Source organism: Hyla sarda, chromosome 8 (assembly GCF_029499605.1).
Source record: "Hyla sarda isolate aHylSar1 chromosome 8, aHylSar1.hap1, whole genome shotgun sequence".
Lineage (NCBI taxonomy): Eukaryota > Metazoa > Chordata > Amphibia > Anura > Hylidae > Hyla > Hyla sarda.
In genome coordinates, this window is record NC_079196.1 from 49,900,562 (window position 1) to 49,913,090 (window position 12,529).

The following is a 12,529-nucleotide window of genomic DNA, read 5'->3' on the forward strand; positions in this document are numbered from 1 at the left end:
ACCTCCTAGGATTCAGGAAATTTAAAGGGCCGCACTGGCCACAAGGGCCACATTGATTGGTGCCTGGTCCTTCTGCCAAAATTATATAAGGCAGCTCCGTCTTTTCCTCCCTGCCAGATCTTCAGTGCCCCCAGCCTGAGATTAAGCATTCCCAATTATCTGTTTGCCTTGCCCATGTATTTTGACCCTTCCGCTATGTTATTTGACTACGCACCTTTGCCACCTTCCTTGACTTTCTGCTAAGTCTGACTACACCTCTGTTTCATCCATCTGTACCTCATCTTGCCCAGTTACCTGTGTGGTAGAGTCGTATCGGGGGGTAGCGACCTGGGTGTCACCTGCCGCAGCAAGCCCATCCTGCTTTGCGGCGGGCTCTGGTGAAGACCAGCTGCACCCTAGACTCGGCCTGTGTCATCTGCCACACAGGTTAGAGGATCCACATCCAGCAGCGTTACAATGGCTTACTGACTAGGATCTTCCCAAAGTTCTTAGGGTACTACACAGAGGTCCCACGCCACTTATTTGACCCAGCCATGATGCATCAGATTTGGTGTATCCAGGTGAGAAAGTTTTATGATGTAAGTAGCTGACTGGACCTTGTGGCAAGCGTCACCCAGTCTTCTTGGTACAACACAGTCCTTGAAAATCTTCCGTCTTATGCTACCTTTGTTATGTGAAGGGACATCCTGGCAGCAGGTCTAGGCTGAGTTTAAGGAATGCAGCTTCTGTGTTTCTCGCTCTCTGTCCCCACTCAAGTAAGAGCAGGTGACCAGGGCTTTTATGGGCTCTGACTCGCATGACCTGACATGTGCCAGGAATCTTCTGGAACTAGGCCTGACTCCCCCATTGCTTTCTAAGGAAAACACTGCTTTGGAGTGTGGCCACTAGATGAGACTGTGTTGTAACTTGTGTGAGCTCTGTATGTAATGCATGTTTGTGGTGCTGTGTTGGAATGCTGAACAGCATGACTGGACTGGGGAGCAAATACATATATAACACGTAATAAAGTGACAGTACGCATCTGCTACCCAGCATTTACCTGTTAAGGGGCATTTACATGGACACATGGTTTATTATTCACAGGGACTTCTACTTTGTCTTATTGTGTATTTACCCTGATGTGATGAGTTATTGGCTTATTGATTTAATGTAAGACGTGTATCCATTTTCCCTGCATATTTTTAAGCATTACCACAATTGGAAGGATACATAAATCTTTAATCTAACCTCCTCATATCTCATTGAAGTGGCTGGACAATATCCTGCATTGTGTGATGGATCTCACACTGGGGGTCTTCTCTCTGTTGAGATAGCGTTACTTTTGTCTTGGATGGACTATTTATCTACTGCATAAAGAAAAGATGAGATCTTAGCAGGAAGCTGTGACTTCCTCCTGCTCTATATTTTCTCATGATTTAAGCTGTTCTGTGTGATAAATGTGACACTTGGGTGCATGAATATATATTTTTTGGTAGCTGGGAATATAAAAAGAAATCCCAGTGTAATTTATAAGGCTCATTTGTAATGACAACCTGCTGGAAACCACAGGACGGTGAAAGCGAATTTCACAACAGGCAGATTACTGTGAATTGTCTCCAGGCTCACAGGTGCAAGGTGGAAAAGTCGGAAGAATATTCACAATATAGACTTATCTTTGGGGGATCTACATAACTTTACTGGGACAAGGTCGAAATAATTGTCTTACTTTTGATTAATTGCCTTCGGCAGCAATTGTCGTCCAATGATGTGGATGGCAGGCTGTGGGGAGTTTCACACTTCTAAATAGGACCATTGTTTTGCTTATTCCAATCAAAAGTCTATACTGATTAATATATATGTATTTTCATAAAGGTCGGAGCTCCATTTTTTGCTGCCAATCTTTAAATCTCTCTACACTTAGAAAGGTTTTCAAATTCTAGGTTTATAATGATTCTTTACCATATACATGAAAAGTCAGGTGACTTTATACTATACTTTATGTTTGTTTTGTTTTTACTATTTCAAAGTTCACATTGTCTTTTTGCTCGTTTCCATTCTGGGTCTGTTTGGCTCCTTTTTTTTGTGCCGAATGAACCCAGAAGGGGATTGTTACTTGAATGAGGCCTGTCGGGTGGCCGGTATTTTACCAATGTTTAGCTGTCAAAAAAAGGGCATGTAGTATTTTTTCTCCGCTAAATTCCTGTCGTTCTGATGGACGAGCCTGCAGAGCTCCATATACTGGAGTATGATGGCAATGTGAAGGAGCCCTTACTAGCTTTGCCGGGACCACATAGCAAAGTTCCCTACTTGGTGTTCGTAATTCACCCAGTATAGCATGTAGCTATTTGTAAATACTGCAACTTCTTATATAAACTAAACAATATTACTGATTTGCTAAGAATGGTTCATAAGAAAAATAGGTGCCAGGCATCATCTTGCTGCAGAGCTTACAGGTGTCTATAGTACTGTTCATAGTCAAAGACACAATAAACATTTACATCCAGGCACTCACAGGTCAAGAAGTGTTCCCAAAAAGAGTTAAAGCTATGCCTCAACTACACAAAGTTTGCTGCCCCAAGATCTTTAAACCCTTACCTTCTATAGTTATACCAAATACTGATACACTGGGCCTCATTTACTGAGAGTTTCGGGTTTTTACTAGTGGGAAAAGTTGTTTCAGACTTGCAGGATTCCTCTCTATTCACTATTGGGAAAAGTCGGGAACATTTTCTGACCAGCTTTTTTTAGGTCGATATTTCCAGCCATTTACCCACAGGATTTTCTGTGAATTCCATTGTAAATCGATCAGGTTTTGAAACCACGCCCCTTTTTGTCTGCCACGCCCCCTTTGTGACAGACCACGCCCCCCTTTCGGACAAAATAACCAGACAAAAACTGGTCGGTTTCAGCTTAGTAAATGAGGCCCACTGTGTTCACAAAAACTGCAGTATACTATGTCCCCCAAATACAATACTGCTACCCACCACTTCCCTAAATATAATACTGCTGGTGCGGCATGGCCTGCACATACCTAAGAAATAAAGACAAAGCTATGAAGAGCTGGTACGTTGCCTGTGTTCCTTTCTACTTTGAATAATGTTTATGGATCTGCATTTCCACACATGAGCACCACCAATTCCGCCTATATATACTGATACAAGCCACAGTTACAGAAAGAGTGAGAGTCGGCAACTGTGGGGTTAGCAGTACTAGCTTTCTGTCTCTTGATACATTATACTGCTACATGTTTGCAGCAGGCAGTGGTGGACTAGTGATACTTGTAGTCAGGCCTAGTGATGCTTTCTCTTGGTGCCCAAGTAGAGCCGTGATTCCTAGACCCTGACTATGCCTTTCTTTCTTGAACCACTATGGACCATAGTAAATAGAAGCTTGGAAATTGACTTTTTAACATAAAAAGATCCATTAAATACATCAAGTTTTTATGATAAAATATTTTATTTTATTTTTTATTATTGGATGTCTGGTCATGCCGGAAGTTGTAGTTTTGCAACAACTAGAGAGACACGGTTTGGAAATCACTACCCTTCACAATGACCTCAGGACAGGTCACAGAGCATTCCTCCAAAACTTTTTTTTGTATGAGTTAATGAGTTTCCTCCAGTTTTTTGTTTCCTATGTCCACATAGCTGCTGTAAAGCATCTCTCTAAATGCTGTTAACAGAGCAGAGCAGAAGTGTAGCTGCCCCTGTTGTAATGTAGAGAAAGTATATTAAATAAATAAATAAATAAATCAGAAAATAGAAATAGATGTTTCAGTATCTAACTGCAATCAATTAAAAATAGATAAATAAATAAACAAACAATTACATAAATAAATAGAAATATGTGTATTGGTATGTAGCTGAATTACATAAAAAAAAAAATACATTAATTAATAAATTAATAAATAAAAATAAAGTGATACATTCTCTTTAAAATCTATGGCTTTTGAATTGTAGAGAAGAGTTCCTGGTATTGCAATTCTAATAAGCCGTAATAAAGTGTCCATACAATTGCTTATGCGATTTAGAACTTTTTTTACTCATGTCAACGAAAAAAAAGTCATAGGAAAAGAAAAACATTTTACATCTACTATTCATGGTTTTTCTGTTTTTACTTTTTCAATACATAATTTGTAATTAATTTGCTTGAAAAGACAAAAAAGAAATAATAAAAGTGAATTATTTTTGTTTTGCAGCAACTGACGGCAGATTTACATTACTACTATATTGTGGAATTGTCTTTCTACTGGTCTTTGATGTTCTCTCAATTCACAGACATCAAAAGAAAGGTAAAAATCTCATTTTGCTTCATCAGCAAATTGCACGATTTGGAAAGTTCATAAAAGGCAGTAGTTCTGCAGGTAATGAAAAACACCATTCCTTCTTTGTTCTCTGGAAATAAAATGTTCTGCTATTGCTTAGTGTTGCATTAATCCATTATATATATATATATATATATATATATATATATATATATATATATATATATATTATAATTTTTTTCCCCATTTATTGCTGACTGACATGACAAGGGTATACTTACATCAAATGAAGTCTATGCAGCAAAACATAAAGCATAGTTCTCATGGCAGTAATGTTCTGTACATAGAGAAAACTTCATTTACAAGATAGTTAAAGGGGTAATCCAGGAAAAACTTTATATATATATATATATATATATATATATATATATATATATATATATATATCAACTGGCTCCAGAAAGTTAAACAGATTTGTAAATGACTTCTATTAAAAAATCTTAATCCTTTAACCCCTTAAGGACTGAGGGTTTTTCCGTTTTTGCACTTTAGTTTTTTCCTCCTTACCTTTTAAAAATCATAACCCTTTCAATTTTCCACCTAAAAATCCATATTATGGCTTATTTTTTGCGTCGCCAATTCTACTTTGCAGTGACATTAGTCATTTTACCCAAAAATGCACGGCGAAACGAAAAAAAAAATCATTGTGCGACAAAATAAAAAAAAAAACGCCATTTTGTAATTTTTGGGGGCTTCCGTTTCTACGCAGTGCATATTTCGGTAAAAATTACATCTTATCATTATTCTGTAGGTCCATATAGTTAAAATGATACCCTACTTATATAGGTTTGATTTTGTCGCACTTCTGGAAAAAATCATAACTACATGCAGGAAAATGTATACGTTTAAAAATGTCATCTTCTGACCCCTATAACTTTTTTATTTTTCCACGTACAGGTCGGTATGAGGACTCATTTTTTGCGCCATGATCTGAAGTTTTTATCGGTATGATTTTTGTTTTGATCGGACTTTTTGATCACTTTTTATTCATTTTTTGAATGGTATAAAAAGTGGCCAAAATACGCTTTTTTGGACTTTGGATTTTTTTTGCGCGTACGCCATTGACCGTGCGGTTTAATTAATTATATATTTTTATAGTTCGGACATTTACGCACGCGGCGATACCACATATGTTTATATATATATATTTTTTACACTGTTTTATTTTTTTTATGGGAAAAGGGGGGTGATTCAAACTTTTATTAGGGAAGGGGTTAAATGACCTTTATTAACACTTTTTTTTCACTTTTTTTTGCAGTGTTATAGGTCCCATAGGGACCTATAACACTGCACACACTGATCTCCTATTCTGATCACTGGCGTGTATTAACACGCCTGTGATCAGCATTATCGGCGCTTGACTGCTCCTGCCTGGATCTCAGGCACGGAGCAGTCATTCGTCAATCGGACACCGAGGAGGCAGGTAAGGGCCCTCCCGGTGTCCGATCAGCTGTTCGGGACGGCGCGATTTCACCGCGGCGGTCCCGAACAGCCCGACTGAGCAGCCGGGTCACTTTCAGTTTCACTTTAGAAGCGGCGGTCAGCTTTGACCGCTGCTTCTAAAGGGTTAATACCGCACATCGCCGCGATCGGCGATGTGTGGTATTAGACGCGGGTCCCGGCCATTGATGAGCGCCGGGACCGACGCGATATGATGCAGAATCGCGGCGCGATCCCGCTTCATATAGTGGGAGCCGGCGCAGGACGTAAATATATGTCCTGCGTCGTTAAGGGTTTAAGTACTTATGAGCTGCTGAAGTTGAGTTGTTCTTTTCTGTCTAAGTGCTCTCTGATGACACCTGTCTCGGGAAGCAAATCCCCATAGCAAACCTCTTCTACTGTGCAGTTCCCGAGACAAGCAGAGATGTCAGCAGAGAGCACTGTTGCCAGACAGAAAATAACAACTCAACTTCAGCAGCTATTATTGGAAAGATTAAGATTTTTTTAATAGAAGTAATTTACAAATCTATTTAACTTTCTGGAGCCAGATGCTATTAAAAAAAAGTTTTTCTTGGAATACCCCTTTAAGATAGATATGGAGGAATTTCAAGGACAGGTTATCCTGCAAACTAAGATTTGGTTTCAAAGTTTCAAAGAATCAAAAACAAAACTAAACCTTCAGATGGTGAAACAGTAAATACAGATTGTATACTTGAACAATATTATCAGTTGTTTTTGTTTGTTTAATAATTTGATGCTAAAATACTTTCTTTAAAGGAGAACTCCAGCCAAAGGAAATTACCTTTATAAAGCTGCACATGTTAAAAGTTATATAGCTTTGTTATGTACAGATGTAATCTTTGCTTAGCACATACCCTGTTTCTCCTTCAGACAGGAAGTCCAGAAAATCTTAGCACACATGATAGTCACTTTGCAATGTCACACTTCCTTCCCTTCAACTCTTAGAGAGACTAAAGCACTTCAGAATGTGCCTTTCCCTGATTGGCTGAGGCACACACACCTCCCTCATCTATATGCACTGCTTCTCTAACCATATGACCTGCTCAGCTCTCTGAAGGCAGCTCCTCCTGCAGCTCACACAGAAAACAAGTACAGGGGCTGATTGACTGTAGTTTTCTGCAGGTCTCAGCTACCTGCACAATCCATGAGGTACCTGGATTTTGAAAGACTGTTTATAGGGGCTACAGCAGTCTGATTTTAAAACAAATTAGCTGGAATGCCCTGTAGAGTCATGGTAATACACACACACATATATATATATATATATATAGAGAGAGAGAGAGCTAATTTAAGTTTTTATTTTTACAATTTTTGGCCAGATCTCCTTTACGGTAGCATTACCATTATCAAGTGCTAGGCTTCTTTCACATATGCATCAAAGGTTCCATTAGGCCCCTAATAGAACCTTTGACAGACATGTTAACAAAGGCTAACATCTCATAATGGTAATTATACCGTGAAGAAATCCCTTTAGCATCAAATTATGTACAACTAATAATAATATTTTGTATTCAATCTGTATTTTCTGTTACACCATTTGAAAGTTACTTAAGTTTTTGTTTTTGATTCTTTAAATCTATATGCCGGACACCAAGACTAAAACTCGATGGATTCCGTTAAAGTCAATCAGGGTCCCTTGTGCCTTCGTCATGCCGAAAATCTGGCAACACCATTATTCTCGTTCTTGTTGCATCTATGACAGAGCAGAGTAATGGAAAATACAATAGTGGTGTGAACCTTGTCTTAGAATAAAGACATGTTTAAGACAAAGTGAGTTCAAGAAGTTAAAGGTATCTTGTTTATAAACCCTATTATATAATATGGAACTGATTTCCCCATTTATCTATTAGCTAGAGTGGAGAGTCAGTTGTCTCTCACTATGGAGGAACTATCATGCTCCACGCATTACATGGGCAACCTATTCATTTTAATGGGCACCTTTTAATGCTTTATTTCCACCTGGGTTGGTGCTGCAGGGGAATTGAATGCCTTGGCAAGGAAAACAATATGGAGTCCAAGGATCAGAAACCAGATATCAGCTGAAGATTGGTGAAGGACAACTCACAAAGATGTCTTGAGTTAGTTTCTAACATATATGTTATCTGATTTATTTAGCATTGATCAGGAAGAATATTTTTGACTTTGTTTTTTCTAGTTTTTATTTTTGTTTTTTTGTTTATGAATTTTTAATGGTGGCCATCTGGTGAGAGGGTGCAAAACATATTCTAATTTGCAGATAATATGCAACAAAGCAACTGTGACTGTGTAGTTACAACCGGGTTGTTTGATTTGTGTATTTTTTATTTTTTTTTAATAATCTGTATGTTCAGGCTTGGCGTCATAGCAAAATGTAATGGCCATAGTAAGAAACAGCAAATGCTGTTCCAAACGCTTGGAGCGGGCGTCAGGGGGTCGTGGAGTCACGGCCATGCCCCCTCAATGCAAGTCTATGAGAGGGGGCGTGGCGGCCACCACGCCCCCTCCCATAGACTTGCATTGAGGGGGTGTGGCGTGACGTCACCAGGGGCATGACCATGACTTCACGACCCTCGACGCCCCCTCTCAGCGTTCTACATGAACGCCAAGTGCTGCGCAGAGATCGTGGAGGTCCCAGTGGTGGGACCCCCATGATCAGACATCTTATCCTTTGGATAGGGGATAAGATGTCTAAGGAAGGAGTACGCCTTTAAAGGTTGTAGCTGGCACTTATCTATAGATTTTCAATAGTCAGTTAAGAAAATCATAGGCAAGGATATATGCCATTCTAAAGAAAGAAGAAGATCTAGCATTCATGCATGTCCTATAAGATAGCAATGTAAGATCATTTATTTATTTATTTTTATTTTTAAAAAATCCTGATTTTTTGCATGGAATTATTGTTGTTGGGGGCACACTATCTTGTGTTCAGTATATATTTTGCTCTTCGGAAAATGGCCTCCTATGGATTGATGAATATGTTTGCATGTCTGGTTTCACCATGCAGTATATACTCTTCTTTCCCTTTGCAGACATATAGTCTTGGGATTTCAATTTCTCTCACTGTCAGTGCAGAATAGAAACAATATTTAGGACGGCCAGTGTTGTAGCTAATGCAGCAGCAATATTAAAAGATCTTCCCTGTGCCAAGGCTTTGATAAGAGCACAAAACACATGGCTGGTGATATGCAAGGGTGCACATGAACTTTCAGTATAGAACACTTTCATCTTATCAGTTATGTTATATATTTCCTAACATTTCTTGAGAACAGGAGTTTCTATGTAAAGACACAATCACTGTTAAAATAAATTATTCTTTTAAATCTGATAAATTAGGCAGGTCATTTCCAACATTTTAGGGCAGTGGACTCCAACCCAGTCCTTAAAGTGGTACTCTGCCACTAGACATCTTATCCCCTATCCAAAGCATAGGGGATAAGATATCTGATCGCGGGTGTCCCTCCGCTGGGGACCCCCGCGCTCTCCCTGCTGCACCCGGCGTTCGTTTGGTGCGTCAGGTGCAGCGCCGGAGACTCGTGACGTCACAGCCACGCCTTCTCAATGCAAGTCTATGGAAGGGGGCGTGACGGACGTCACGCCCCCTCCCATAGACTTGCATTGAGGGGACGTGACGGTGACGTCACAAGCTGGGCATGACCATAATGTCACGAGCCTCCGCCCCGCATAACCAGTCACCCGGCATGGAGTGAAGTTCATTCCGTGCACCGGATGCCTGGGGTGCCACAACATAGATCCGCAATCAGATATCTCATTCTCTTATCCTTTGGATAGGGGATAAGAGTACCCCTTTAAGGCCCACCAACATTCTGGGTTATTTCAGTTACTCCATTGGCGCAGAAAAGGAAAAAACTCAAACCCTGGGCTGGGTTGGAGACCTCTGCTATAGAGGATATGTTCTAATACAGGCATTCCAGTGCAGAAGTACCAGCTGCTACACTGAACCTAGTTTTGGGTGGCTGTAGTCTTACAAGCTTTGGTGATCAGTCAAATGTCTCTTTAAAATACTTAGGCCTATATCGCTTTTTTTTTTAACATTACATATGTATTTTCTGTGTTTCTGTGTTTTATATGCATGCACCAAGTCTTATACTGAGTTTAAGGGGTTCCTACCGTTGAGTCTATTGCACAATGTAAGAGCAGAGGTACTCACGTGTTCAACCCCTTAGCCAAATAATGCTAAGGACTCTCCTACTCTACCCCTACTCCCAGGATAGGGAGTGCAAAAACCTAGATTCTAGTCAGTCTAGTATTAGCCCTGATATAGCCAGGAGCCCAGCTAGTAAGTAATCTGGCCCTGACCAGAGTACAGTGCGCACATGCTGTGCAGATCTCTCACCTATTGAGGGTGTTGGCCTACTTCACCAGCACTGCACCATCCATGCCTTCCTGCCTAGCTTGTCCCACTACAAAGGTACAAGAAAGAGGTAGCATTGAACTAGGTGCAGAATTCCTACGGACCGGGCCTAGTTAGTGGCAGGCTAGTTTCTGGGGATTACTTTTTGGATATGCACAAGTAGTTGTGTCACAGCATCGACTATAAAGTAAATAAGGCATCCTTGCAAAAAAATGACCATGGATTACTCCTGTGAGGACTTTTGTTAGCTTGCCCAGTTAAATTAGACTAAAGCTGCAACCCAGTTACGATCCCAAGTGAAAGTGCAGGAACAAGTGGGGCTATGTCCAGAGGGATCATATAATGCCCAGGATAGACCTAACCTCTGAGTCTTACAACAAGGGAGGCTACATTACCAAAGTAAGGTAGAACTAAAAGTACAAGCAAAACCCAAAAAAGTATCTACAAATGTCTTCTGGACAGTAACTAGTGACAGGCTACTACTTGCTTGAGAACTTAAAGGGGTATTCCGGGCAAAAACATCTTATCTCCTATGGAAAGGATAGGGGATAAGATGTCTGATCGTGGGGGGCCCTCCGCTGGGACCCCCCCCCTGTGATCTCCTTGCAGCAGCCCGCATTCTATGCATAGCTGCGTCTGAAGTTTCGTAAACCTCCGGGCTTCCGAGACAGGGACGTGACTTCAAGCCACGCCCCTTCCATTCATGCCTATGGGAGGGGGCGTTGCGGCCGTTACGCCCTTTCCCATAGAAATGAATGGAGGGGGCGTGGTGTGACATCACGTCCCCGTCTCGGAAGCCCGGAGGTTTCCGAAACTTCAGACGCAGCTACGCATTGAATGCGGGCTGCTGCAGGGAGATCGCGGGGGGTCCCAGCGGCGGCCCCCCCCCGCGATCAGACATCTTATCCCCTATCCTTTCGATAGGGGATAAGATGTTTTTGGCTGGAATACCCCTTTAAAGTGTATCCTGAAGAATTGTACTATATAGCTGAAGTAAGGAGTAAAATAAAGTTGTAAAGGAGTAAAGTACAAGTCAATTTCCATGAACCCTGGCTTTAGAGATTTTATTTCCAGGGGCCTTGTGCATGGATCACAGCTTTATTGAAATAGTGGTTTGTGGGAATTCTTCATAGTGATACAGGGTTGCACCGCTCTAACCCTCATAGTATACTTATACTACTGACACTATACACAACCCAATTTCTGGCATCACAAACGTGACATTTTACATACCTCAACCATATCACCAAGGCCTGTTAGATTCACACATACCTTTCTACAATGCCTGGTAAGCATCACATAAATGCCCTACATTGTACATTATATAGCGAGTTCAATACTCTAAAACAGCCAGGCGATATTTTGAGGTCAGGACTATTTGCCCAAGATGTGACTCCATTACAGCCTTGTTGGCTTTTTTTTTTTTTTCAATGTCAAACTTCTACATTATTATTTGTTCCTAAAATACTCGGAGATGATCTAATAAATGTTCTGTTATTACTGGATCTGCTGACAGATTGCATGTGTCTAATTCTGGTGCCCTATAAGCTGTTCTATCACTAGAAGCTATTGGGAAAGAGCCAAGAATTCTTGAATATTTAATTTAAGAAAACCTATCATAAGAAATCAATGGCTTTATTCCAGACTTCAGTTACTTGAGGATCCGTCTGAGCTTTTTTTCCCCATAAGAATTATGGGTATAAATTGATTGTTTCTGTAAGATGCATTAGTTTAGTAAGTAGCATGTTTTTTTTTTTTTTTTTAATTTAATGTACAAAAAATAGGCCACAATGTTAAAACATCAAGATGCCAAGAAAACAATGCATTAAAAGAGACCACAGCTGTAAAGTAGTTTACAAAATGCTGTTTAGTCATGCTTCCCTAATCTGCCATAATTAATATAAATTCTCCAACATTTTCCCAATTGCTCTTTAAAGGAAGACCCTAGGGAAGTATGTATGTATATATATATATATATATATATATATATATGTGCTCAGAAGCCACCACACTACCCTGTAAACCGCCCTGCCTCATATGCATGACTCCTGTGGCCCCTGTTTTCTTCTCTGGCTGCTTGCTATTTTTTGTAATCCTTCCCTTTCCCTTACTACATCTCCCAGCAATCATTGTAGCTCTGCTCTGCCTAGCCCCCACCCTCCTGCTCTGAGAAGCAGAGGGAGATTCATTGTCTGATTGGCAGAGGCTGCACACACCTCCCAGTTCTCAGCACCAAAGAGAGCATTACTCATCAGTGCAGGGCAGAAAGCACATGGTGTTTGTCTCTCAGGAGGGTGGGGGATGTTTTCAGAGAGGGATTTGGACAGAGACAGCGTGGATGGCTGGATGATGTCATTCCCCCACTTCATGCATGTAAATGACAACCAAATAGGGGAAACTGCTCTATGTAGCTA

General features: G+C 40.5%; 1 protein-coding gene across 1 annotated transcript in view; it reads left to right on the plus strand.

The window, feature by feature from the left end:
- Positions 1–12,529, plus strand: part of CERS6 (ceramide synthase 6) — a 226,173-nt gene that overhangs the window by 177,713 nt on the left and 35,931 nt on the right. The window contains exon 6 of the mRNA XM_056533718.1: positions 4,178–4,270. Within this exon, the coding sequence (XP_056389693.1) occupies positions 4,178–4,270 (93 nt within the window). The remainder of the gene's footprint in view (positions 1–4,177; positions 4,271–12,529) is intronic.